The 27,055-nt window shown below is 41.1% G+C and overlaps 2 protein-coding genes across 4 annotated transcripts in view; both read right to left on the reverse strand.

The window, feature by feature from the left end:
- adrb3a (adrenoceptor beta 3a) overlaps positions 1 to 23,491 on the reverse strand; it is a 132,750-nt gene extending 109,259 nt beyond the window's left edge. The window contains exons 1-3 of one of the 3 annotated variants that reach the window (XR_011584401.1): positions 21,636 to 23,491; positions 13,766 to 14,536; positions 12,548 to 13,712 (exon numbers count right to left, since the gene is read on the reverse strand). Coding sequence is in view for 1 of the 3 variants with exons in the window: in XM_070833067.1 (XP_070689168.1) it covers positions 14,509 to 14,536; positions 21,636 to 22,939 (1,332 nt within the window). In the remaining 2 variants the exon portion in view is untranslated. Of the gene's footprint in view, positions 1 to 12,547; positions 14,537 to 21,635 lie in introns of those variants that run through there. The other 2 variants (XR_011584400.1, XM_070833067.1) reach the window with 2 other exon arrangements.
- Positions 1,078 to 10,581, reverse strand: got1l1 (glutamic-oxaloacetic transaminase 1 like 1). Its single transcript, XM_070834473.1, has 8 exons — positions 10,449 to 10,581; positions 3,937 to 4,118; positions 3,580 to 3,703; positions 2,881 to 3,098; positions 2,626 to 2,776; positions 1,997 to 2,162; positions 1,636 to 1,778; positions 1,078 to 1,217 (listed from the first exon to the last, which is right to left on the reverse strand). The coding sequence occupies exons 1-8, from the start codon at positions 10,579 to 10,581 to the stop codon at positions 1,078 to 1,080; spliced, it is 1,257 nt and encodes a 418-aa protein (XP_070690574.1).
- Positions 23,492 to 27,055: the final 3,564 nt, after the last annotated feature.

The raw sequence follows: 27,055 nt of genomic DNA on the forward strand, positions 1-27,055 counted from the left end.
CAGCATGATGGTGGATGTTGATTATCCTTGTTGTTCATCTGAGGTCACTAAAATGAAAAGAGCTGGCACACAGCCTCCATTAAATACCTTGTCGCAACCTGTTTCCCAGAACTAAGCAGCATACAGTGACAATAGTGGCATATCTTACAAATGAATAGAGATCTCCTCCGGATGAAAAGTTACTTAGATAAAAGCTGTATGTTTGCCAAAAAAGTAACAAAATAAGAAAATAATGCTAATTTTTGTATTGCTCCATTACTCCCGCACAGAGGTGCACCATAGAGGAAAGGATTCCTCTTTGATGTTTCCAAATGAATAATCATTTGCTGTATAATAGATTCACAGCTTTTGTAAATATATTTCGTAGTAAAGCATTAGTTGGACCATGTGACAGTAAAAGGTTACTGTGTGAGATGCACCCAACCTATGGCATTAAGAATTTTATTTTTGAAATAAAATGATTTCAATAAGAATCACCTTATTATTTTCTATTTTGGTCTCTGCCACGCTAGCAGTCAGATATGGTCACAGTTATATATCAGACTCACTTAAAACAGGCACGGGGGTTTGGCATTGTTGTTGTTGAGTTGAGGTGGTTTATTCAGCAAACCCAGTTCAATTATAAAACAGGAGAGATCTGCTGTGTGCACGTTGCCTGTGTGTTCTCTATACATGTGACATTTATATTTCTGACACTGTTCACAGCAGCTGACAGGAACACATTAAGCTGGAGAGCATCCTTTTGCTTTGAAGGCAGACAGCAATATATGGGTGCTTGTCTGAGGCTTATTCTTCTAAAGGTTATTCTTGAACTACTGATGAGGTCTTAATTCATGTTATATTGGATAGTGCTGGTGTCTGGATATCATCTGCAGATCATGTGAAAGCATATAGCCGAACAAGGTACTACAGCTCCTTTGATGTTAGACAATTCAAACCAGAGCAACGCAAGCGTAATGTAAAATGACCACCACATTAACCACATAAACAAGCATTGCACTGCAGCATGTGAAAGGTTCAGTAAGGCTGAAAAGTTCCTTTGACATTGATTTCAGATCTTGATGAAAAGCCACATGGTCAGAGTGAAGCAGTTATAGCCAGATGGATGGACTCGGCTACATAGTCCAGGTTACGGCCGTTGATTGCGCTCACGTTTAGGCAGCCACTGGGGAGCAGGTACATGTGTCGGATCTTTGACAGAAATTCTACCTGCTGACCTGAAGTCGACAAAAAAAAAACACAAGAAAAACACAAGAAATACTGTGAAAGGAATTCACTATTTATTTCTGCCAGTGCACAAAAAGTAAAAAAAGTATTCCTTGATGGCATGGTGAATACTGCTTTAATGCACACTGATGAAGGTCTGCGACTGTGCAAGTCAGCCAAGCATATTCCATTACCATGTATAAAGTGCAATAATTGCACATTATGATCAAAGAGAGCCAGAATCGGTTCAGAGTCATAAATCTATAAGAAAAAAATGTGCTGTTAAATGCCATCTGTTTCAGAGGAGCTAATTCTGAATATAAGTAAGTGCTTTGTTTTGTCCAGTCAATCGTATGTTGTTCTAGAGTATGAGAAAAATAGTTTTACAAGAGTCCAACAAGACAAACGACTGTGCTGTCTGCTGCTCACCATTCAAGCCTGTACAACAGTAGAGTCCACCTTGTTGAGTCAGGTGGTCCCAGCAACCTGGAGTTCCCAGAAGCCTCAGCCTCTCCCTCAGAATTTCCCTGATCAGCATGCACCTCTCCACGATGTGCCTCACTTCTCCCTGCCTGAGAAACACAATGGGCAGCATGTGAGTAATAATATCTAAAGTTGATTGTTCAATATCTGCAACACATGAAAGATCCAGTGAGCAGTCTTATAAATAAGGATTTTGTCAGTAGTGCATTTTAAAAGCCAAAAGAGTCCAGACATCACTGTGGACATGTACTGATACAGCAGCGATGCAGCTGTCCAGGCCACATTCTTTAAGTGGAGCAGGACTCACCACTCAACAAGGTGTGCTTGGTTACTGAGCACTGTGGCAACAACTTGTGCTCCTCCCACAGACGGCTGGGCCCACAGCGATCTAACTATTTTGTCAGCGTCAGACTGCACAGATGACAGGAGGGCGTTCTGCTTTAAGACGCACAGGAGGTGTCCGACAGCCTCACCTGGTGAAGAGAAAAGGGAGAGGAGAACGTTGTGTTCCAGCAGTAGTAGTCTAATGTTATGCTCTCTATTATGTTTGTGGCTTTGAAAATAAGGTTGAAGAGAAAAAAAAATGCTGCGCAGCTCTGGGCGAGCGAATATTCTGCAGGTCATAAAGAAATAATGAGAAAGTGGATCTGCCTCACAATGAGTTACCTGACCCTAATACATGAGAGAGAACAAAATTGGAAGGCAACACAAAGCGTGACTGTGAATGGATGAGCATGCATTTCAGTAGGGTAAGACTGTGCTTCTCACACTGTCTGACTGCACAAAGGAAAAGAAGATCGAGTTCAAATGGACTTCCTGTATTTTCTTTTAATGGAAGATGAGCTCTGGGCTGCACTGTTTTTTTTTGCTTGGTTTAACATCACTTATTACAGCATTAGTTTGTAGCATGGGCTCATTTTGCCATCACCTTCTCACCATATAATCCAAAGCAGTGAGAGAACGACTGAGCACAGAGTAGCTCCATCCCCTGCGATGCACAGTATTGTACAGCCCAGGCATCCCGCTCTAAATCCCCATAGCAGAGCGCCTGAGTGGGTAGCAAGAAGAAAGGGAGAAGTCTGCGCCTCTGTTGAAACAGAACCAGGACAGCAAATGATGATCGACATAGTAGTGAAGAGCTACCTGTCTGATGAAAACAATGTCGGCATAAATGTAGTTATGGTCAGTTACCATGATGAGCTGTGTAACCACAGTCCATTGATTCTGAGAGAGGTCTGCTCCGGTCGGGTAGTGGGCAGACGCTGAGAGGACAACAACACTTCCCTCTGGAGCCCTCTCCAGATCCTCCAGAAGCTTCTCCAAACAAACACTTTGCTGCTTGTCATTCCAGTAATGATAACGCCGGATGTCTTGGATCCCCGCGGCACGGAAGATATGAGCCAGTGATTCTGCAAGAAGGATGAAGACAAAACATTTCATTGTTACGGAAAAGGATTGCAAACTCCTCAAGATCAATGCTGCTTTAAACCCCAGGATGTGATTACAGTGTGCAGCCCCCACTGTGAAAGGATACTATTATGATGCTTTCTTTTTTAAATGCTTGAATTGTCCAACCTTTTAACCTCTAGTCTGAGCTGCATTTGCGATGTGAGCAAAGTGTTTTTACAGTTTTTGCATGGAGTGCAAATTGCCATCTCAACTGCACATTCTTTTGCAGGCCTCACATCTGTGGAGTACTGCATATTAATGTTTTCTGTTCAGAGGTGTCCTCTATGTCCACATCACCATTAAATCGTCTGCATCCGCGAAAATTAAGTCATCATTAGCTACAAGGCGCCGTGTTACCTATGTGCACCATCATTTTTAAAGACGACACACTTTGCGGTTGTATCTTTTAACGCTGCCCAGGGGAAGTGGGATTTTACTTACCATCACAAGGGGAGGAGAGGTAGACCGGCCTGCACCAGTCAGTACAGACATCATGCCAGTGTCTCAAGAGTTCAGCCCCAAGACGCACAGCAGCGGTAAAACCAGGAGTTTGGACACCTAACACCTACAACAGAAGGCTGATGCTAAAACACTTGCTGACCTTGTATTGATTTCCTGTGAGGATGAAGCTGGACATAGATCCATGTGATGCAGAATTACAGATTCCTTTCGCATGGTGACCCCCCCAGGTAATGATGCAGATTAATTAATTACAGGCTACTGCTTCATCTATGTGTTTGTTTCTGTGCAAACAATATATAATCAATGACAGTGTTTACAGTGCACAGGTGAGATTACCCGGTTCTCCACTAGAGCTCGGGAGCTTTTCCCCAAAGCAGCTTCTGTGGCTCGCCTGGTGAATTTGGTCAGACCAAGAGAAGGTGGATACTCTGGACGAAGAGTGGGATCAACGCTTAGCTGCTGCTTTAGTTTTCCAACTAGACGCAGTTCAAAAGTCTTCCCTTTCTCACTGTAATACTCTGCAAAAGACAATTAATGCAAATGCGCCATCAACCAACACAGTCCGAGAGATTACAGCCCTAAAATAGAGTGAAAACTCTTCCTTAAGTAGTGCATTTCATTTTTAATGTGTAATTTGCAGTCATCATGTCATCAAGAATAGAGCTTTTCAAGAAAAAAAGAAAATGAAGTAACGATTAGTCGATTCATTATCAGCTATTTAATCACCAACTGCTTTGATAATCATGTTATTTTTGTCTTCTCAAATGTAAATTTTGTGTGGTGTCTCTATGACGAAAACATTTGAGAATGTCACATTTAAGCACTTGTCACCATTTTTCTGGCTTAATAATTGATAAAATGATGACCTGATTAATCAATAATAGCTGTAACAATAACAGCCCTAATCAAGAAACAAACAAGATGTAATAATTCAGAGATTAAAAAAGATTCAAGCAATGTGGCAGTGCCTAAGGTACAGATCCTCTACAGGCAATGTGCTTAAAAAGTTATTGTCTTGGTGACTAATTTAATGCAATGTATAAGTAGAGGTGTTCCACAAACATGCAAATAAATCCAGGAGCAGCAGCTCCGTAAGTGCAGAACTAACATTGACAGTATCTGTACTTATCAGATACTACATGACAGATGTGTTCAGCCACATTACTCTGTGCTACTCTCACGTGTTTTGGCTACACAGCATCATTTTAAAAGTCCAACCAATTCAATTCAATTTTATTTGTATAGCCCAATATCACAACAGAGTGTCTCATAGTGCTTTACAAAGTTCACTGAAATAAACAAGTGTAAGCGAACAAACAATCTAATAAAGAGTCCAGCAGTCGATGAGGCCAAAGGATCAGTCCGGTGGATCTGTCCGAGGCATCACCTGCCCTTTATGACCCTCCTTCTTCGGGAAGGAAAAACTCAAAAAACCCAGTGGGAAAAGAGAAACCTCCGGGAGCACCACAATGAAGGAGAGATCCAGCTCCCAAGGACGGACAGGCTGTAGCCTTGGACAGATGCACAGGACCAGGATCCATAGGAACCAGGGAACCACATCAGCAGAACCAGGACCAGGATCCACAGGAACCAGAGAACCACATCAGCGGGACCGGGACCAGGACCCACAGGAACCAGAGAACCACATCAGCAGGGCCAGGACCAGGATCCACAGGATCAACAGGAACCTGAGAGATGAGAAAGCACAGAAAGGCTCCGGGGAAGATAGCAAGTTAGAGGCAGACATTTGGCTGACATGAGACATAACGATGGAGAGGAAGAGGAGGATAGAGAATAGAGGAGCTCAGTGCACCATAGGAGTCCCCCGGCAGTCTGAGCCTATAGCAGCATAACTAGGGGCTGGTCTAAGGCCTGAGCCAGCCCTTAAATATATGCTTTGTCAAAAAGGAAGGTTTTTAGTCTACTCTTAAATGTAGAGAGGGTGTCTGCCCCCCGAACCCAAACTGGAAGGAGGTTCCACAGGAGAGGAGCCTGATAGCTGAAGGCTCTGCCTCCTGCACTACTTTTGGCGACTTTGGGAACCACCAGTAGACCTGCATTCTGGGAGTGCAGTGCTCTAGTAGGGTAGTACGGTACTATAAGCTCTTTAAGATATGATGGGGCCTGACCCTTAAGAGCCTTGTAGGTGAGGAGAAGGATTTTAAACTCTATTCTAGATTTTACTGGAAGCCAATGAAGAGAAGCCAGTACAGGATGTGGTCTCTTCTTTTAGTTCTCGTCAGAACACGAGCAGCAGCGTTCTGGACCAGCTGGAGAGTCTTTAACGACTTATTGGGGCAGCCTGATAATAATGAGTTACAATAGTCCAACCTAGAAGTGACAAATGCATGGACCAATTTTTCTGCATCATCAGTGGATATGATGGGCCTGATTTTGGCAATATTACGTAGATGGAAAAAGGCAGTTCTAGAAATCTGTTTAATGTGGGAGTTAAAGGACAAATCCTGATCAAATAAGGCTCCCAGATTCCTCACAGTGGAGCTGGAGGCCAGAGTAATGCCGTTCAGAGCAGTTATGGTAGTAGAAAAGCTGTCTCTGATGTGTCTGGGGCCAAGCAAAATAACTTCAGTTTTATCTGAATTTAGCAGCAGAAAGTTGCTGCTCATCCAGGACTTTATGTCCTTAAGGCAGATTTATTTATTTTTATATTTTTATTTTTTTTGTAACTCACTTTTTATTAGTTTTTCCATTTTTTCCACAACAACAGAACTTAAACAGTCTGAGAACCATGAAACAAATATAATATATATATATATATATATATATATATACACACACAAATATACATACACACAAATATACATATAAAATTATAAAAATAAAGAAAGAAAGAAAAAAGAAAAAAGGGGGTTACGCAAGTAGACAAAACCAGAAAAAGGCAAAATTGAATCTGTTGTGTTACACTGGATAAATAATTATATAATACATCTTTCCAAGAGAAGAATATAAGAGACATAGGCCAAGACAATAAAACATTGTAGCACAGCAGCAGTGTAGGTGTCACACATCACTATATAATAACCATCCTTTATGTTGCCAAGAGACAAGTCCAATATATCATCATGAGAGTAATACACATTACCATCCGTTCAGCCTATTCTTTTGTGTAATATTTCATCCATGAAGGGTCCTCTGAAGTCCTCTGAAATATATTTAGTCTATTATTAATTTTAAAGATTGACTGTTCATAATTGGCTATTTTATTTATTTATATATTTATTTATTGGCTAAGTACGATTCTGCACCCCGTGGAGAGGGCCAGCCTACACCACAGGGTCTGCTGGGTTGTTAGTCCCTCCCCCCTCACACCTATTCCTAATATACAAAGTGCAGGGTTTTGCACCAATTTTGTACCCAGTACTTTGTTGACAAATCCTATTACATTCATCCATAAATTCTGGATCCATTGACAATCGTAAAACATGTGTAAGAGTGTGCCTTTACTCCTATGGCATCTCCAACATAAATCTGAGTCCCACAGTTTTAATTTGGCCATCTTAGATGGGGTCCAATAACATCTATGAATGATTTTGTACATAATTAGTCTGGTCTGTATCTCCCTTGATATCTTATACCATGACCCTGTAATATCCTTCCATATCTCTTTGGTTATCCCCCCCCCCCCCCCCCCCCCCCCCCCCAAATCTTCCTCCCAAACCTTCTTAAGGCCTGCAAGTCCTGGCGGGTGAGAATGTCTCATTAAGCTATAAAATGCAGATGCTGTTTTTTTGGTCAGCTGATTGTCCTGTATCATTTCCTGTATCAATGTTTGCTTTGTTAGGAGTATCCTCTTTTGCGTGGACAAAAAGCAACTTCTCAATTGGAGGTACTTGCAGAAATCTGTTTTAGGTATGTGGTATTTAGTCATCATCTGTTCAAATGAGATGAATTTATCTCCCTCCAAGACATCCTCAATGTATACAATCCCTGCTTTAGTCCACTTATGCCAGGATAAGGCCTTTCTGTCCACCTTCAACAATTTATTATTCCAAATTGATGATCTTCGAGTGAAAAGAGGCTTTGACCCTACAATTTGGTGTGACGTCCTCCATGTCTCCCTTGCAAACCTCAGTAGTGGGTTATTAAATGGGATTTCTCCCTCTGTGTGTGTTATAAAGGCATGACTGGGAAAAGGTTCTGTAATTTCCCTCTCAATTAATACCCATGCTGGAACTTGACCATCTGTACTATATATTTTAGATAACTGATTAAGCGAAAAGGCATAGTGATACCAATCTACTCTTGGCATTCCGAGGCCTCCATCCTCTTTGACAGCGTACAAGTTCGTTCTATTGAAGGATGGTCTTTTACCTGTCCATAGGAAGGTCTCTACCACCTTGTTATACTTTTTCAGTATAGGAAGAGGGAAATTCAGGGGTAACATATAAGTGATATAGTTAATTTGTGGGGCAACTATCATTTTTAAAATATTTATTTTGCCCAAAAGAGAGAGTCCCAGTTTAGCCCAGTTTTGCAATTTTCAGTATGAGGGGGAGAAGATTTTCCATCATTATATCCTTCAGACCTGGAGTTAGATGAATACCTAAGTATGTCAAACTAGATGGAAGCCACCTAAACTGCCAGCCCTGTCTGACATCCTGCGGACACACCTTAGACAAAGGCATTGCTTCTGACTTGCCCCAGTTAACTTTATATCCTGAAATAGCAGAGAAGGACTCGATCACTGATAGCATGTGAGGTACAGCTGTTTCTGGATTTGTAGACACCAACAAAATATCATCTGCATACAGCAACATTTTATGTTCTGCCTGCCCTGTTTTAATACCCTTTATATTGACGTTTTCCCTAATGGCGATTGCTAAAGGTTCCAGTGCCAGCGCAAAAATTAATGGGCTTAGGGGACAGCCCTGTCTTGTACCTCTAAAGAGTGAAAAAGGTGTAGACCTCCTTCCATTTGTTAAGACTGAAGCCCTGGGACAGTATCTTAAGCATGCCAGCCATGTTACCCAATTGGAAACAGCTTGTCCTCCATAGTAAATCCGCCAGCAGGCATTGGATAAGTCTTTCAAGGTCCTGTTGAGAGGAAATCTTCAGCTGCCTCAGGTGTAGTGAAGGTATGTCGGATATTTTCAATAACCACGCTCAGCATGGCCGGGTACAGCATCGCGTATTGCACATTCTTCTCCCTCAGCCGTTTTTTCACTCCGTCAAACTTTTTGCGCCGCTGGATGACATCCTGTGAGAGGTCCTGGAAGAACGAAATCCGCTTGCCTTGCCTTTCGACCCGGCCCTTCTCTCGGGCTGCTCGGAGAACCTCCTCCCGGGCTCTGAACTTCAAAAACCGTACAATGATGTGACGATCCCCGCTATGTCTCGGGCCGGTTCTGTAGGAACGCTCGATTTCAAAGTCGCGTGTCACCTCCATATTTAGTGTTTCAGAACCTTAAGGCAGATTTGAAGTTTAGCCAACTGATTGGGTTCATCTGGCTTTATTGATAAATATAATTGTGTATCGTCTGCATAACAGTGGAAATTAATGGAGTGCTTCCTGATAATATTACCCAGAGGAAGCATATATAAGATAAAGAGTATTGGTCCAAGCACTGAACCTTGTGGAACTCCATGTCTAACCTTAGTGTGGACAGAGGATTCATTGTTAATATGTACAAACTGAAATCGATCTAATAAATAGGACTTAAACCAGCTTAATGCAGTTCCTCTTATACCAATGAACTGTTCCAGTCTCTGTAACAGGATGTGATGGTCAATGGCAGTGGCGTAGCACCAAATTCTGGGCCCTGTACACTCTCAATAGCCATCCATGGCCGCAAGCAGCCTGGTTGGCAACTAGGTAAGCTAAAGACTTCACATGAGCATACAAACATCGTTAACTTTAATTGGACTTTGCATAACAAGCAAACTCGGTTCACAGAAAGCAGTCAACAGCTGCCACTGCCTCCCCTCATTCTGCCTTCTTTCTTTTTCTTTCCTCTTCTGATACCCCGACTTGTGCTTCTTGGGCAGCATGATGTCTAGCCCCCAGGTCATTCAATCTGGACTCACTGACGTTACACTTGTCGCCGGTCGCTGTCAGGCGGACTAAACCATTTTGCGCCTCCAAGAAGGGGCCCCCAGAATGTCCAATATGTTGGGAGGACTTTGACATAGTTCATTCTCTCAGTTGATGTTATCAATATATTTGAAATAAATTATGACACCAATTAATTGGAGGGCCCAATTCATTCGAAATGAAAACATCACAAAAAAATATATATATATCAGGATTTTCATGGGCCCCTCTCCCTACTCGGGCCCTGGGTAGTCAGGTCCACCTTTCCCCCCACTACCACGCCCGTGGTCAATGGTGTCGAAAGCAGCACTCAGGTCTAACAAGACCAGGACAGAGAGAAGTCCTCTGTCTGATGCCATAAGGAGGTCGTTTGTAACCTTCACCAGTGCTGTTTCTGTGCTGTGGTTCGCTCTAAAACCTGACTGAAAATCCTCAAATAGGCTATTAGAGTTTAGAAAATTACACAGCTGATTAGCTACAACTTTCTCCAGGATCTTGGAGAGAAAGGGAAGGTTGGATATAGGTCTATAGTTAGCTAACACACCTGAATCAAGAGTAGGCTTTTTCAGGAGAGGTTTAATTACTGCTACTTTATAGGACTGCGGTACATAGCCTGTTAGTAAAGACTGATTTGTCATATCCAGTAAGGACGTGTTAATTAGGGGCACACAAACGTCGTCGTCATTATTAATTGGAGCCCGGAATATAAAGGCTGTCGCTCTTGCTCCTGCTTCCGGGTGCAGAATTTAGGTTTGTGAACAGGCGTGAGAAAAGATGAGCGGATGATCGGACTCACCTCTCCCCGCCAGGTAAACTTTCCTCTCCCGGGTGTCCTTCTTGAAGGCGGATAACAGCCTTGTTTCAGGACCCCCTGGCTCACCATTTTGGTTGACCCCTTGTTCATCAGGGCTGCTGCCGGGCTGGCTCATCTTGAACCCAGGCAGCTAAATCAGCCCGCTAGCCGCGAGCCTTTTGTTTAGACTCTGTTGCCAGGCAACGGCACGTAGTTAGATACCGTCGCCCCGGCAACGCTGATGGATGAGTTTGTCGCAGCCTAATTTCTGGTGAGTTTACTTGTGCTGCCATCAAACAGGCTAGTCCGAGTGCAGCAGTTATTAGTTAGCAGTTCAAAGAGGACCCTCTGCTGCTCATTAGATCTGCTTTGGAGGCTCCACAGTGGACATGAAGCCCTCTTGAACTAATTAAGACACAGAGGCAGCACTTAATTGTTGGTTCATCTATTGTTTGTAGAGTCAACATGAGCTGGACATATTTTTGCATACTGTGAGGAGGATAACTTACTGCCATGGATCTCACTGATCCACAGGCTTGCATCTAGATTGTGCAATTATATTTCTTGTGCAATCTGAATTAGCCTCTGATTGTATAAAATGTAGCAGGGTAATATAGACACCAATGAAAAAGAGACACCCAACTTCCCCCCAAGTAGCCTAATGACAAAACACCACAGTGTTTGTACACCAGGTGTATGGGAAAGTTTTCTCTTGGTCAGAAAATTGCCATTGTACAGGGATGAGGAGGTAACAGTGGATTTCACAGTAGCTGAAAACCAATAATCAAAGTCCACATCTTGCTGCAGACGGAAAAAAAAAAAAAAAATCAGTGAGCCAGCTTGTGTACTTCACTTCATGTGACGTGAGTAATCACAAATCACTGCACTAGATGGCAGTAGATCACTGAATCAGGTAGTTAGTCCTGCCAATTAGCTGGACAGGAGTAATTTGAATTACATCCTCCTGTTAAAACGTGTTAAATGCCTAAGACGGATATTACACAGTGGAGTGGCGGGCAGCTGTCATTATGTGTATCTTTTCCCATGCTGTGATGGATTTTTCCTTGTGCGTCAGAAAAGGCCCTTCCGTTTCATCCTGAGGGAGCAACAAACAGCAAAACATTTACCTTTTGACATTGTCGATTGCTGGGCTTGTTTTCCTCCTGCCAACTGCTTTGTGGCTGCAGTTAAATGTCAGGCTATCTCTGTTTGCCCAGTTGTCCATTAGAATAAGAAGAAAAAATACTGTCAAACAACAAAATGGGCCAGAAAAGCAGGTACAGAGGAAAAATCCCTGTAATGACTGCTGATTAGATGACTCCAGGCTCGCAGAAAAATACTTTTCTGGATTTTGAGATCTGCTAATCTCCTGTCATGTCGTGTGAGTGGTGAGAAAGAGGATGCCATGGCAGAGGTTGCAAGCTGGACGCAGTCACGCCACAGCATTGACTGGATGAATCTATGATACTTTATCTAATTATGGAGCTGTTGACTCAATTAGATTAAACAGCTTCTAACTGGTTAGCTCTGAGGACTAAGTTTAGGGTCACAGGACTTGTTTTTTTGTCTGAAACGCCCTGTGTTCTGCAAATATGTTGTCAGTCCTGATGAAAACTGTACTGTCAGTCTCTCAGGAAAAAAAATGTTGGCAGAACAGAAAAGTTCCAGTATGAAGTTTGCGATTGTTAGAAATGAATCTGGGGACTTTTGTAACATCTGTATTCACATCTCATCAAGTAGTTCCAGTTGTACCTTAAGTGGTTGCTTCTCTTTTCTTCTCCCTACAAAAATGTTTAGAAGTGATTTCAATCTATGCCTGTTCATGGAAAACATTGTAACAGGAATCAGCTGATAAGAATGTGGCTTTACTCTCAGACAGGATAATTGTTTCCACTCAGAGTTGTTGTGGCTTTTTTTTTTTGATGGTATTTCAGTAGTCACACAGCCCAACTGGCACAGCTGATACTGGTCGCAGTTTGTTTTCAAATGCCTTGCATTCAGCTCTTGGTTTATTTTTTTTAAAGTCCCAAATCTTGTAAATTCCTCTCATAACTTAACATGATGTCTGGTCAAACAGTAGCAGAGCCAGGGATGATGGTTTTTACACAAAATGATGTTTATTTTGTTGTGACTTTTCTCAAAATGCCTCGGTTTTTCACATCAAATACTCCTCGTAATGAAACAACCTGTGGGGGAAAAATGAGTCACACTGATCACAGTTCGTGTCCACTGGGGTCATAATGAGGTGACACACTGATAGATGATTGTGATGTATGGAGGCAAATGAAGACTCAAAATTTTATCTGATTTTCTAGCTGGTAATTATCATTTCAACTGACACGACGTAAACCGATGAGACTTATTGATTCTATTCAGTTTGAGTTTTTTTATCTTGAACTTTGGTGTCTGAATTTTACCGATCAAATTTCTGACTTGTATTTTTAGAGTTGAAAATGACCTCTTGAATTTGAGCACTTAAATACGGTTCTGTTTTTTTATTTGTGATCTTGGACGCATTTTCTACCTCAATCGATGAAACCTAAAGAGGCTAAGAGGATATTAATCCACATAGATGCATCCATTCATCTATCATTTATACGGCTTATCCGTCAGGGTCGTGGGGGCGCTGGAGCCAATCCCAGCTGGTACACCCGGGACTGGGCGCCAGTCAATCACAGGGCAGACACACAGAGACAGACAACCATTCACACTCACACCAATTTAGAGTCACCTATTAACCTAACCTGCGTGTCTTTGGACTGTGGGAGGAAGCAGGAGTACCTGGAGAGAACCAACACAAGCACATGAAGAACATGCAAACTCCACACAGAAAGGTTCAAACTACAAACCATCTGGCTGGCAGATTCGAAGCTGGAACCGTCTTGCTGTGAGGCAACAGTGCTAACCATCCACATAGATGGGTTTGAATATTTCATTGCCTCAATACATTCAGCTGTTTATATGATTTACAATATGGCCTATCTTTTCCTCCATAGTGGCGAGTTTGCACACAGCGCACACAGTGTAACACAGTTTTTTCGATATTTTCTCAATTTTCTTTATTTCTCAATGCAACAGGTGATGTTAAGTACTAACGCTTGACAAAGTGTCTGGATATAACAAAATAATGGATGAGGTGGAGGCAATGTTTCCTCCATAAAGTGCATTATTTTTCTATATTTGGACATTTTAGACTGCGTTATTGATCGTACGCCATGGCCGCTTACCAAAGGAATAAAAGGTTTGGAGTTCACTGGTAACAATGAACTTGTAATGTTACTTGTAGTCTCTAATACTGTACCTTGCACAATGATTTGTACTGATGGTTGAACTTTTGACAGCTATTAGGTTGGAATTATGTCCTGATGTAAGATTTTATCAGCCAGCCAATCAGAAATGAACATTTTCCTTAGTGGTGGTATAACTTAACATAGACAAGGGGATTGAAGCAAGATAACGATTGTGCTCCAAACAGAGAGATTAAGACTGAAAACAGAAAACAGAATTGAATATTTAAAGTCCAGCCCTTTGGTTTAGCTGCTATTAATTTGTGCCAAGAACATTAATGTTTCTTAACTGCACAGTGAAGACAGCCATGGCAGAATTATGACCTTGAATTAAGTTAGACAACTATCATATTTTGCTGCAAATTCAGTGTATCATCATAAATAGATAAGTTACGAGATAATATACTGTACAAAATTTGTTTTATAGTCATTTTTCTGAAACCACAGGCCACATACAGTGTATCCAACGATTTCCTGGAACACATTGAAAACTTCAGCATTGTCTTTTGCAGACAGTATTTAGATGGCACTGGGAGGTTCAACTCTGGTGTCTGCGTTGGAGCGGCCCGTCTCCTGTCCACAGGAGCAGTCACAGCGCTCCTCTGTCCCAACCAAATGTGCTGCCTCTCTACAGTCAGTCCTGTAGCGTCTTTAGGGTTGGGGGCCGCTGGTTGTGCTCTTCTTTAGCCTGTCTGCGCTGTTTGGTCTCAGCCTTTTTGCGGGAATCACATTGACAGCTGGAGACAGTTTGCCTCAGTAGCTTGACATCTTATAGTTCAGCCATCCTTTTCCTGCAATGTGAAGCTGAAAAGAGATGGAAATATTAGCATGTAGAGTCTGTGCTGAAATGAATGTCACTGCTACATAAGGCACGAGTGAATCTGGTGCATTTTAAAAGTGGCAGGATTAGATGATCATTACATCAGTAAGTTTTGTAATTGTGCTATTTAGTCTCTGTTCTATGAGTTAAAGATAAAAGGCAGAAATGTCCCACAATGACAGGATTCAACATACATCTTTTCAGCCCTTTTCTCCATTCAGCTCTGAGCAGCTCATTTTCATTTCAGGGTTAATTTTTTAGCTTTGCTGGTTTCATATAACTGAACACGTTCCCCAACACCTTTTGCCAGCTAGTTAGTGAATCTCGATAAATCTTTGACTCTCTGTGAGATGTGACCCTACGAACAAATGGACTTTTGTTGCTGCGCGACTTGTTGGCCTGTGCTGCTCACACCCTGTACGGTATTTCAGTTTCGATCAGATAAGAAAGATTCAAGACAACAATGACGGTTTGTTGTCTTACAGGTTATTTGTAAGCGTGTTGTTATTTTCATGTAGAAAACAGCATCAATATCACCGCAGCACCTGTTTCCTTTTTAACTATTTTTTCTGGCTAATTACAAAAAGTTATTGCAAAGTTGCCCTCATTCCTTAAATGCTCTGTGAAACTTTTTCATCGTTATTTTTTCCTCCAACAGGACAGGAATTCTGATGCTATCACCTCCAGTGTACATGTCCGTACAGGAAGACTCAAACTACCTGTCAGAATTCCCATCATTTTATGGAGTCTAATCGTTTTTCAGTGGAACGACTGCAGCCTTTGGTCCGTGTCACTCATGGCTTATAGGTAAGAGTGATTTTAAGCTGATGTGTTTGGATGACTCAATGGAAAAAGATTCCAGGAAGAGCATTATGTTACACATTCTTTTGAATCACACATGACTTGTTGGATTATTCTAAAACATATAACGCAGACATAGCTCGCACATATTTAGGAAGGAAAATCCATCCATCATGTGTATAACATTTATTTTCTGCCAGTCAAAGTGGGATGCAGTTATAAATAATTTAAGGTACATACTTTCTGAAATGTGTGCAGCATCAGAAAAAATAAATGTTTGTAACATAATCTAATAACGCACTCAGTCACCAATTTATCAAGTGCACCTAGCTAAAGCCGACAGTCCTGCAGTAAATCTCACCTTCATGAAGGTTATAATGTTCCCTTGTAGTTAAAAGTGACAGAGGTGTTGAATTAACTTTGTATTCAGTTTGGAGGCTGTAGTTTGTGGTGCTGGAGAGCTGTACTGCAACACACTGAGGGGTGTTTCTAATATTTTGTCCACCTCATGGGTAGAAAAAAAATATTAGAAATACCTCTGTAATGAAATAAAATTCCACAGCACTCCAAAATGATGTGGTGAAGTCATGTAAAATGCATTAGTTTTAACTACATAACCTACCGGCAGCTGAAAATGTATTTCAAAGTAGAGCCAGACATTAAACAGATTTTTAATTAAATTAGCAATTTTGTGAAAATTAATAAATGGTGGTGGTGTTTTCAATAAATAAATAGGGTAAATCATACACAATTAAACTAAATAAGATGATTAATTACTTAATATATAAGAACAACTGCAACAAGCAGTGACAAGTTAACAACCAATCAGCCCAAAAGTACTAACAAACATGTATATAAAATCAAGCCAGCTCTCCGTACTAATGCTTCCATATGTCATTAGGTAAATCAAATTGTGCAACCTTTTTTTTTTTTTTTGGCTTGAACACAATAAATGTTGCTAAATGGTTACAGTCATCCATTAATGGTTAAATGGATGATTGCATTAGAGTACTAATATGTTGAATTCTGGTGCTATTTCTGTGACTCAGTCTTGATACTGTCAGTTTCTGTCATGCAGTATTGATTTTAGCTGCTGGTGTGTACAGCAAAAAGAATATCCAGATATGATTTATTGCATTTGTCCCAGCCTTATTTATCTATAGCATTCTCAAGTGTTTGCTCAACTCCCGGATGCCTCCATTTAAAGACCGTAATGCAGTGTGATTGGTTCTGATATCAGCCAGGTTCAACAGTGACCTGTTTAGGTTCTCTGCAGGTCACTTCCACCATGCTTTGCTTTATCCCGCTCCTTGTTTCACGCTGTCTTGTGCCTGATCTCACTCTAAGCTAACTAAATGCACATTAGGGAAGAGTTGGTTTGTGAAGTTGGGTCAGAGGCGCAATTAGCACACTGCGGAGAAAAGCTCTGATTTACAGCATTCACAGCACAGGAAAAAAAGCATTAGTGCACGGTGGCCCCTCCTAAAACGCTATCAAAACATCAGGTTGCCCTAATGTGTGCCTAATCATATGCTCACTGCAGTGCCTTAACTTATTACATCAGCGTTCAGGCCACTTTGAAATCACATGGAACTGTAACCTGCCGCACTCTGCAGCTCTGAGTAGTAAAAAGCTTGTCAATCACTGCCTCTGCAGCAAAGCATGCCACCAGTTCAAATTCCTATTTAACACATGACTTATCCTCCACAGTGGATTATACATTGAAATTAAGTCCATACTTAAATTGTCTTCCATATTTACGGCATGTCATATTTGCACACTACAAAGTGTCCATTAGCCTTGGGCACCCATGTGGGAAATAGAATTACATCTACATATTTATGATGTTTTATGATATTTATGATATTTATGATATTTATGATGTTCCAGTAACACACAGTTACTTATAAACCTGAGATGTTGGCATTATAAACACAGTGTCCTCTTAGATTTGTCCTTATGAGCTGTCAACTAATATGTCTGAAACATTTACATGATCATTTGGATTAATGAGCCACTTTTGGCAACTTTAGTGAGCCAGTATTTATATTGGAAATGACATCATTCTTTCTGTGCTTTGTGAAATGGCTTTATTTAGACATTTAAGATATTTGGAGGTTTTTTTTGTTGTACAGCTGAAAGCTCACAAGATATATATATCTTATATATGTATATGTATATATATATATATATATATATATACACAGCATCTTCCGTTTTGCAACATGTTGACAAGTCATTTCCTCATGCTTGTCTCTTGATACTTTGATTGTGATGCATCAGCACTGGTGTGGCACACAACACATTTCCTATGTGAGCTCTGTAATAATGATATTGTTCCATGCTCACACATGGCTCCTGTTCTGAAGCTCCGGTTGTGTTTCTAACCCACTCTGTCAAACTCTTTGTGCTCTACATCCACACTGCAATTTAGTACACAACCAAGTTGGCTTCCGCTCTTTGAAATATAATGTTCCCGCTCTCTGTTAGCTTAATTTTAGTGTTCTCAATCATGGATAAACTGTGCTAATAAAGTCCCTCTGCTCATAACACACAATGCTGCCTCTCAAATACGTGAAGATTTTGTCTTATTCTGTCTGCCTGCACACATATCTGCCCGTCTGATTCTCTTGACAACCCTTCATCCGCCCTGTTTATTAGTAGTGTGTTACTACAGGCAGAAGTAGACACTGTGTATTGTATATTAACTGTTACATCACTGAGTGGCATCTTGGGTGCAGCTCGTTCTCTGTCGCTTGCTACAGTGTATTCAAGAGCAGTTGAAGACAGAGAGATGGGAGATGTTGTATTGTAGCAATCACAAACACTTTAAGCATCAATGACGTACATTTAGGAGTGAATGCTTTCATTCTTGGAAACAGCCTGGTCCCAAATGGCTAGCTGTTGACTAGGTGTGAAAAGAGGTTACGTATAAAAGGCTAAAAAAAGGTTTATTTGGCTTTACAGTAGTGGAGGGCAACTAATCAGCCTGTTGTACTTCAGAGCAGCATGACTGACAAGAGCTTAGGAAAAGTCAAAAGTCGTGTGCTAAGTTACGCAGTCCACATCTACCTCCACTTCTACTCTGATGATCTGAAACATCTTTTCAATTTGTGATCATGAAAGATGAGTTAGAAATGCTGTTTTGCAGGGAATCCATGAAAAATTGCACTTGTTGTACACCGTGGTACGCATACGTGACAGAAGCTGAAGTCTGCTGTGGATGTTGATGAGGGCAGCGGTGATATGTCTGCATGTATTTCTATGAAAACAAAGTAACTATTGATAATGGCCATTCTGTACGGTGCAGCCACTCTTCCCTAGTAACCATTTATGTCAGTGGTTGCACGGCTGTTTTTATCAGCCCTGAGATACATCAGTCCCTGACCTCACTGAACCTGCTGTTGCTTGTTGTCCCAAGGTTTAAAGGAAATATGCTGCTCTACTGCTCTTTTGTGTCGCAGGGGAAATAGATATATAAAGTTGACAGGGATGACTGTAGAGTGCATGCTCTCCAGCAGATGTCTCACATGGCATTATTCATTATTCTCTGAAGCAATAACGGGCCACTTCAGCAGTCCAGACTCTACCTGGAAGCGTTTGTCATGTTCCTTCATTAAACCTGTCTTAAAGCCGCGGCCCCGCCAGAGTCATTTTCGAGCGGCTGGTCTCACTTAACATTTGTAATCCTGCTCAAAGCGCACGGTGAGTACGCTGAGCCCTTCCCCTTGGGGTGATTTACTACAGAACACACCAGGCTCCTTTTAAGGAAGACTTTTATAAGCTCCTAAATGTCTCCCCTTTTACAGCCCCATTGATTATGTCTGTAAATTTCCACCCAGAGGATGTCATGTAAAGAGAAGAGAAAAATGATATATAGCGTGCGGGGTAAATATTTACAAATGAAACATCCCCTTCCCATAAAATTGGGCTTCACAGGGCATGGGAAGCTGTGTAAAAATTGCCACATCACGTCAAATGAATTCGAATCACGAGTCTTTAATTTAAATGTTGTGCTCTGAAATTGAACTACTCAGTTTTCATTTGGATGTACGTCACTGAAATAAAATGTAAGGATTTTAATCTTAATTTTGACATTTGAAACCCTGTCAAATTCACTGAACATTAATAGAAATGTAATTTGTGAAAACATCAACCAAACATGGTAATTAAATATTAGTGATTATGGTAGGTTACTACATTTCAAACTGTCTTAAGTATATTCATTGTCTTATTTGGCTTTTAAAACTATACCACAGTATAATAATAATAATAATAATAATAATATGTGGAATTGATGTTGCAACAAACAGAAAGTTTGCTGGAATTGCATTTGAAATCTTGGGGAATATTTTAATTTCAAAACTTTGTAATTGAAATTTATTAGAATTTGAAGGAAAAAAACCCTCAACAAATAACAAAAACCTCAACTATATTCAAAGTTGGACCATAAAATTCAAGTGGCACAATGTTTACACCTTTCTAGAATACTTTTACATCTCATAACTATTACTATGTGTCTTGCTGTATTCTGTAACGGGCCTGCTGTCATCATGTACTGGTGTATTAAAATAGTAACGGATCAGATATTGAGCTGTGCCACACCATTTAACCTATGGTAACTCACTGGCTGTCAGTCTCGTAAACAGCCTCTCCAGTTATGAGGGAAGTCTTGTGCGTCTGTGATAAAGATTTATCTGCTGCAGGGGGTGTTGGGCAGGGCACGCTGAGGCCCACTGACAGGCACAGAGGCACGCTAATGTTTACAAATGTCCTCAAACGTGCCACAATTTTACAGAGCCACTTTACACTCGTCTTTATCATTATGGAGTGCCTCGTGTTTCTCAGACACCAGATGATGAAACTGACAGAAACATCTACATTTACACTCTGGAGGTTTCTATAAAACACAAAATGAATTAATGGTATTGTTAACTTGATTAACTAGTGTGTTTTAAAACATACTACCCACCCACCGGGGACACAGGTGCTGTGGTTATTTTCACTACATTGACATCAGCTGGATTCAAAGATTGATTACATGTGACATTAAAGTGCATTTACCGATACATTGATACGCTACGGTACAATCCTCAAACATTTATTGGATCATGCGTGAAAATCCAAATATCGAGTTTCACTTTTAGTTTTGTAATATTGCAAAAACCCCAATAGCAGCCAGTGCTTAAGAAATTATTGATTTTTCAACACCGTTCTGCTTAATCTATTTCACTTCTGGATAGCAGCACATTGATGTATTAGTACATGTCCAAATATGGATTTCTGCTTTTATTATATGCACAATGGGCAGTAAAACAATAGTTTTCTATTAAGCGTTTAATTTAAATCCAAGACTATTGATATGTCTAGAGGTGTCTAGGATGCCTAGTTAATGTCTTTGCTGTATATCATGAAAATATTATAAAGGGTTATAATTTGTTAAAAGGCAAACTATTTACAAGAGAAATTTACAAGAGATATTTGATTGAAATATGAAACCTCATATGAAAGTGATAATGGCTGTCAGTTTGCACAAGTTGTACATTCATACAATTTTTTTTTGGGATTATTTTGTTGGCAACTGTCAAACTGTGTGTCAGACCGAAAACAAGCACACATGCGTGGGTGTGTTTTTCTCCATCATCATTGTGCAACACTTTGTTAATCTGCAACAGGATGTCCAAAAGCGGTAAGTAATGTAAATTGTTTGATTCTCCGTGACATTGAATCTACACTGAAAGTCTTCACAGTTCTGCTTCACAGTGCGAATGATCTGCTCACGTCACATGACGCACACACACGCGCACACACACAATCACTGATGCAACACTTTGCTTTGTTGAATTAATGAAAAATCACTAAAGGATAAAGGTGGATTCTAAGAGTCCATGATGTACCTCACAGTTGCCTCCCTTTCAGAGAGTCTATTAGTTCTCTCAAATAAGATGCACTGAGATTTCATTGTAGCGTGATGTATGGTATTATGACATGTATTTTATGTAATGATCATATTACTCAGAAAATCCACATAAATTAAAACACGTTAATGTTGTACTGGTCACTTTGTTGCCATTGTCTAATGCTGTGCCTGATGTCCAGGTGTCCATGAGCTGTCAAAATTTTACACTTCATCGCCTTTAAGCAAGAGTTTCACTAAATGCACTTTGAAGAGATAGAGGTATTTATGTGTTGTACAAAGTGGACTTTTTTTTAAGCATTCATCACTGTTGAAAGAAAATAACTGACTGTGTGGGTTAAAATGGAAAAGACAAAAGAACTCACAATTTTGTGCCTGCTTCTGATAAGTCACTGAACTGTGTGCTGCCGTTGGACTGCAGAGGACCAGGGGAAGCCTCCTCACTTCTGCTGCTTCCCTGAGTACTGGCCAGACTCTCGCCACCCTCAGTCCCACCGGTTGGAGACTTCTGGAAAGAGCCTGCTGTGCCTGACTCAGCCTGCCATAGAAAGCAGGAACAGCGGGTCCGCAGCCCCTTATAGAAAGTATTGAGCCCCTGGGTTGACAGCCACGGGCAGCCCAGCAGGTTCTTGAAGGCAGTACGAAACTCTGGACTCCTGCAGTAGATGATGGGATTAAGGCCGGAGTTGATGTAACCCAGCCAGTTCAACAGTCGGAAGATCTTCTCTGGAGGAACTTCTCGGTTAAATGCGTTGATGATGTTGGTGACAAAGAACGGCAGCCAGCACACAGTGAAGGTCCCCATGATGATACCCAAAGTCTTGAGGGCCTTGTGCTCTTTGACGAGCATCAGCCGTGACGGCCTCCGCTTGGCGCTCTTTCTCCGCGCGGCGCTGTTGCAGCTGCTGGAGCCTGCACACGCCGATGGCAGAATATTGTTGATGTGGTTGACTTGCATATGCTCATTCTGGAAACGTATGCGATGCTTATCTATCAGCTGGACCTGCCGTTTGGCTATTAGAAATACTTTTGCATACACAAATATCATTATGAGCAGTGGAATATAAAAAGACACTATCGAAGATATAATGGCAAACGTCGTGTTGGTCACAAAGTCACAGCATTCAGGGGTCTCGTAGCACCTCTTCGCTTCAGGATCATCATCATATGCGCGCCAAAGCCCTTTCATAATGGGTACAAAGGAAATTAAGGCGGACACGACCCACACTAAACAAACAATTACCCTGGCACGCCACTTACAGAGAAGAACCTTGTGTCGGAGCGGCCTCGTAATGGCTACATACCGATCTACTGCTATGACACAGAGCGTCTCAATGCTCGCCGTCACACACAGGACGTCCACGGAAGTCCAGAATTCACAGAATGTGTCACTGAGCTGCCAGTTACCCGTCACCACAATAGTGGCCCCCAGAGGCACCACAAAGACCCCCATGATGAGGTCTGCACACGCCAGGGACATAATGAAGATGTTTGTTGTCGTCTGTAGCTGTGAAGTCCGAGCTACAGCGATGATGACTAGCAGGTTTCCCACCACTATGATCAGGATGATGATGACCAGTATGATGAGGCTCCAGGGTCCCGCCGCATCATGGTAGGGTCCTGTGCTGTTGGTTACACTGGATGCTGAAGCGCTCAGGTTGCCATCCATTATTCACCGGCTCGGCTTGGTCACGAGAAGTCGAAGATGTGTTTTTCACGTCAAAAATAGCAGAACAAAAGAATACGCACTTCTTACAAACATCATAAGTCTTCTCAAAATACAATGCTTTCCTCACTAAATAATAGTTACACTTTTACTTTGCAGTTACTGCTCACATTTCATGCCTTGGTAGTCCTCTGTGGCAGCGCTCAAAAGGGGGTAGTGGCTTTCCATGTTTCCGTTGACGTGAATGTTTGTTGAAGTTCTCCTCGTGTAGGAAACAACAGCATGTTCTCCAAAAAGATGTATCCAAACCGTCCACAAAGCCGAAGCAATATTTCTTCACTGAGCTGCAACGGTCTCATGAGTCCAGGAAACATTAACATTGAGTGAAAAAAGTTTTTGAGAAGAAAAGCCAGCCTTGTCCATATATAAGTGTGTCCTCTGGGATTAGAGTAGTTTGCAGTGTTTTTCGCCCAATCTTGCATGAGCCACAATGCCACAGTTGGACTGCTGGAGATCAAGCAACAGTGACGCTGTTGCGAGAACCACCAGAGTGGCTGTCCACTGTTTCTTCTGCTCTCTCTCTCTCTCTCTCTCTCTCTGTCAGTGCAGGTTGCCCAAGATTGTATTGGCTCTAATCACACCCCGGCTGAAGGGAGAGGGGAGGAGTTTAAAATAGTGCCTGTGAGCCAAAGTCATACTGGGATCAGTAGCCATCCGAGCAATCACACGCAAATGTGTAGTACTATAGGCAAAGAACTAATCCTGTGTAAAATGTGTGTAGTGAAGCATGAAAACTGCAGATACACACATTGTTTACTCGTAAATGTAAAAGTATGTGATGACCATCCGCTCTTTGTTTTTTAATGTCGCTGGTGTTGTAGCAGCTACACTAAGCTTGTTAACCCATTAAGTGTATCTGTCACCTGACTGTGTCAACAATGTGACAGGCTTTTTCGTCGCTGGCTTCTGTTCTCTTTGTCAAGTGATACTGGATTGTGTAAAGCACACACTTCCAAGACTCAGCCTCAACTTTGTCATTCATATGAACACCAGCTTTGCAGTAAACATAGAATTATTGCACTTTCCTGGCAAGTGCAGATATTTATTTGCGATTATTTTCACCATCTCTTTAATACTACTTTAATAGGACAGTTGTAAAGGTCTCTGAAGGTTTATTTGTAATGCAGTTTGTGGTCAGCTCTGCAGACCACAAGGCACGAGGCTCCGCCGACTGTAGAGAACAGGAAACAAGTGCCCTCCCTTTGACTCAAAGCAGTAAAAGAAAATAATGGATTGTTATCTCACTCTTACTCAAGCCAGTGCGCTGGAGAAGAACAATCAGGCAAATGCCTTCCATGCGATTCACTTCAGATATTCAGTGTTGTGCTGCGGCACTGAGCTCTCCTGTCACCGAGCAGTTCCTTCTTTGGTCTGATCCACTCTACTGCAGCTGTGATTTATTCCCACTTCACATTGTACTTCTTCTTAATGAGAGGATAATCAAGAGAATAATTCCATAAGAATTGATATATTATATATATATATATATATATTAATTGGCAATTATGCACCTTTCATGATGATTTTTTCATGATCAATATTCCAGTGATTTGAGATTGATTTTTTACAGTTACTTTAAAGCAGCTGTAATTGATGTTTTTGTATTGACACAATAAAAATTAGGGGTGGGAACTGATGAGATTTTATTGATGCCAGTACCATCATCCATTCTGCTTATCTGTTCAATTCTTTATCAATTCCCTTATTGATTCTTGATTCATTTTCTGTGTGGAAAAAGTAGGTCAATGCAGGTTTTTTACTTCAAGGCAACTGTTTTATTATCTTTTGAGTCTGAACAGTGTCTGTTTGTCTTCATCTACAATGGATGGAATTTGATTATATTTGTACAGCATTTTTTTGTCATTTAGGTTTTCTTAGTCAAAGAAATTCTCAGTTAGGAAGCACTCTACCCTCAAGTTAGAGTGTCAAATACACAGCAATCCTCGAATTTAAACCCATGTCGTGTAGAAGGTTTTCCAACAATTTTCAGCAAAATAACACAGGGAAGCTTTACATTGTTCTTGGGAGGCGGCAGTCTCTGTTCTTAAGAAACTATACTTAAACTAATAAAACAAGGTGTGAAAAAGGTAAATAACCAACATAGACTCATCACCTTAACTTTTGCCGTGTTCACACCTTGTGCGACAAAACTACAAAACAGCCTTGCACGGCTGGCTACATGGACGTCAAGTCGCCATTGTTTTTGTTGAAGTGTTGCTTAAGCTAGCTTAATAACACACTACCACAACAACAATTATGATTTTAATTTTTTTTTTTTGATATACAGCATAATGGAGCTTTAAAGCTACAAAAATTAAGCTACAGCCAAAACATGGTTAGCTTATCTTAGCATAGGATAAAGAACCTAGCCAAAGCTAACAAAATCTGACTACCAGCACCTCTAAAACTCATATATTTCTTTTATTTTCACACTTTTGTTTTAGCAACAACAAAAACTAATTTTTTAACAAACAAAATATAAGTGTTAATTTGTAAACTTTAGAGATGTGGGTAGGTAGATTTTGCTACCTCAGGACTGTTTGAGAGTAGTAATCTTGTGTGAGTAGACACACTGAACATTTCACAGACTACACAGAGGTTCTTCTTTCATTTAATTGAACATTTCATTAAGTTTTAATGTCTACAGTAGGTAGAACACTGTCTCCGTCTGTACTTATTTGTTGCCAATAAAAGTCACTCATTAAACAAACGGTCTTGAGAGAGAATCTAATAGATATTTAATCAAATTGTGTTGTACAGCAGAACGCTTTTCTTTGCCATCATATGCAGTCCTAATATATGTCCTCCTTCCCTTTTGCCCCATTTAGATTTAAAGAGGTTTTTTTTTTTCAGTCTGGGTCACTTTGTCACTCATCTGATAGGAAGTTGTGGAGTTGTGAGTGCTTTCACAAACGGGAAAAGCAGGCAAAAGGAAAACGCCGGCGCCTTTTTAAACTTGATGACCAAGAGGCCCCATTTGACGGCATTTCTGTAGATGAAGGTCACTGCTGTGGAGCTGACAGCTTGACAGATGCTCATTTGTCTTTGCGTGAGAAGATGCCATCGGTGGCTCTGGACCTGGTCCTAGTGCAGTCAAGCACGGCAGCTGGCAGAAGCTGAGTTGTTGATGGTGGAATCAGCCGAGACAGCTTTCTCATCATTGTAGAGGGAGCCTTGTGATATTAACATTAGTCTGCTGCGCATGGAGTGATTTATCTTGCATAATAAGCCATTTGCAAGAATAACATTTTACATTCTCTTTGCACAGCCGACAAGACTAATCTATGTTGTTGATGGTAGTGAAGGTTTTTAAAGTGTTTTTTTTAATGTGATGTAAATCACCCATTAAGGCCAAATTTGTGCTCTCTGAAAATTTTAATCATGTGAAAACTCTTCAGATGAACATGGCCCTTCAGTGCACTTGACCTCAGCAGACTAAAATGTTTGCTGCACCCTCACCTGCTTTGTATGAAGTGAATTGTTTCTCTTAAGGTACATTTGACAAAACACTCCAGGTTTTTCCGAGTTCGTGATGGCAGGCTGTAAATCATAAGTCATAAGCCTTTAGAAAGCATGTTTATTACCTACATATACTGAACTCTGGCAATGTTTCCCTCCTTGCCATGGAAACCTCAGAGGTGATACGCTCCAATCAGCTTGTATTCAAAAAACCTCTCGTATTTCTTGGTTAACAGCATATAGCAAGGGCCTGATCTGCGTCTGACATCTGGACTTTACAAGCCAAAATCTCAATTCACAATGCAACCCATCTGCTCAGTGCTAAGACTCCCATGCTTGGAAAAGTCCACGCAGTCATTCTTCCACTCTGAAGAAAGCCTGGGGGTGTACATTTTGCTGATATCTGAGTTTGCTCACATTCATCATGGTTGATCGTACGCCATGCGTTAGAACACCAGATGTGATTTTTATTTTTTTTTTCTTCAATCGAGTAGCTCCTCAAGATGCTGAGTTGTCTGGATCTGCTGTTGGGTCAAGGTCTTCCATTACAACTGAGCGACTACACAATCAGTGCATCATGTTCACAATCCTCCATGTTGA

Source organism: Pempheris klunzingeri, chromosome 7, assembly GCF_042242105.1.
Source record: "Pempheris klunzingeri isolate RE-2024b chromosome 7, fPemKlu1.hap1, whole genome shotgun sequence".
Taxonomy (NCBI): Eukaryota; Metazoa; Chordata; class Actinopteri; order Acropomatiformes; family Pempheridae; genus Pempheris; species Pempheris klunzingeri.

Coding starts and splice junctions, on each gene's coding strand:
- got1l1 (XM_070834473.1), bottom strand. CDS start 10,581: ATGAGCCAGCCCGGCAGCAGCCCTGATGAACAAGGGGTCAACCAAAAT. Junction 3,704..3,936: donor GAGCTCTAGTGGAGAACCGG/GTAATCTCACCT, acceptor CTTCTGTTGTAG/GTGTTAGGTGTCCAAACTCC. Junction 3,099..3,579: donor CCTCTCCTCCCCTTGTGATG/GTAAGTAAAATC, acceptor TCCTTCTTGCAG/AATCACTGGCTCATATCTTC.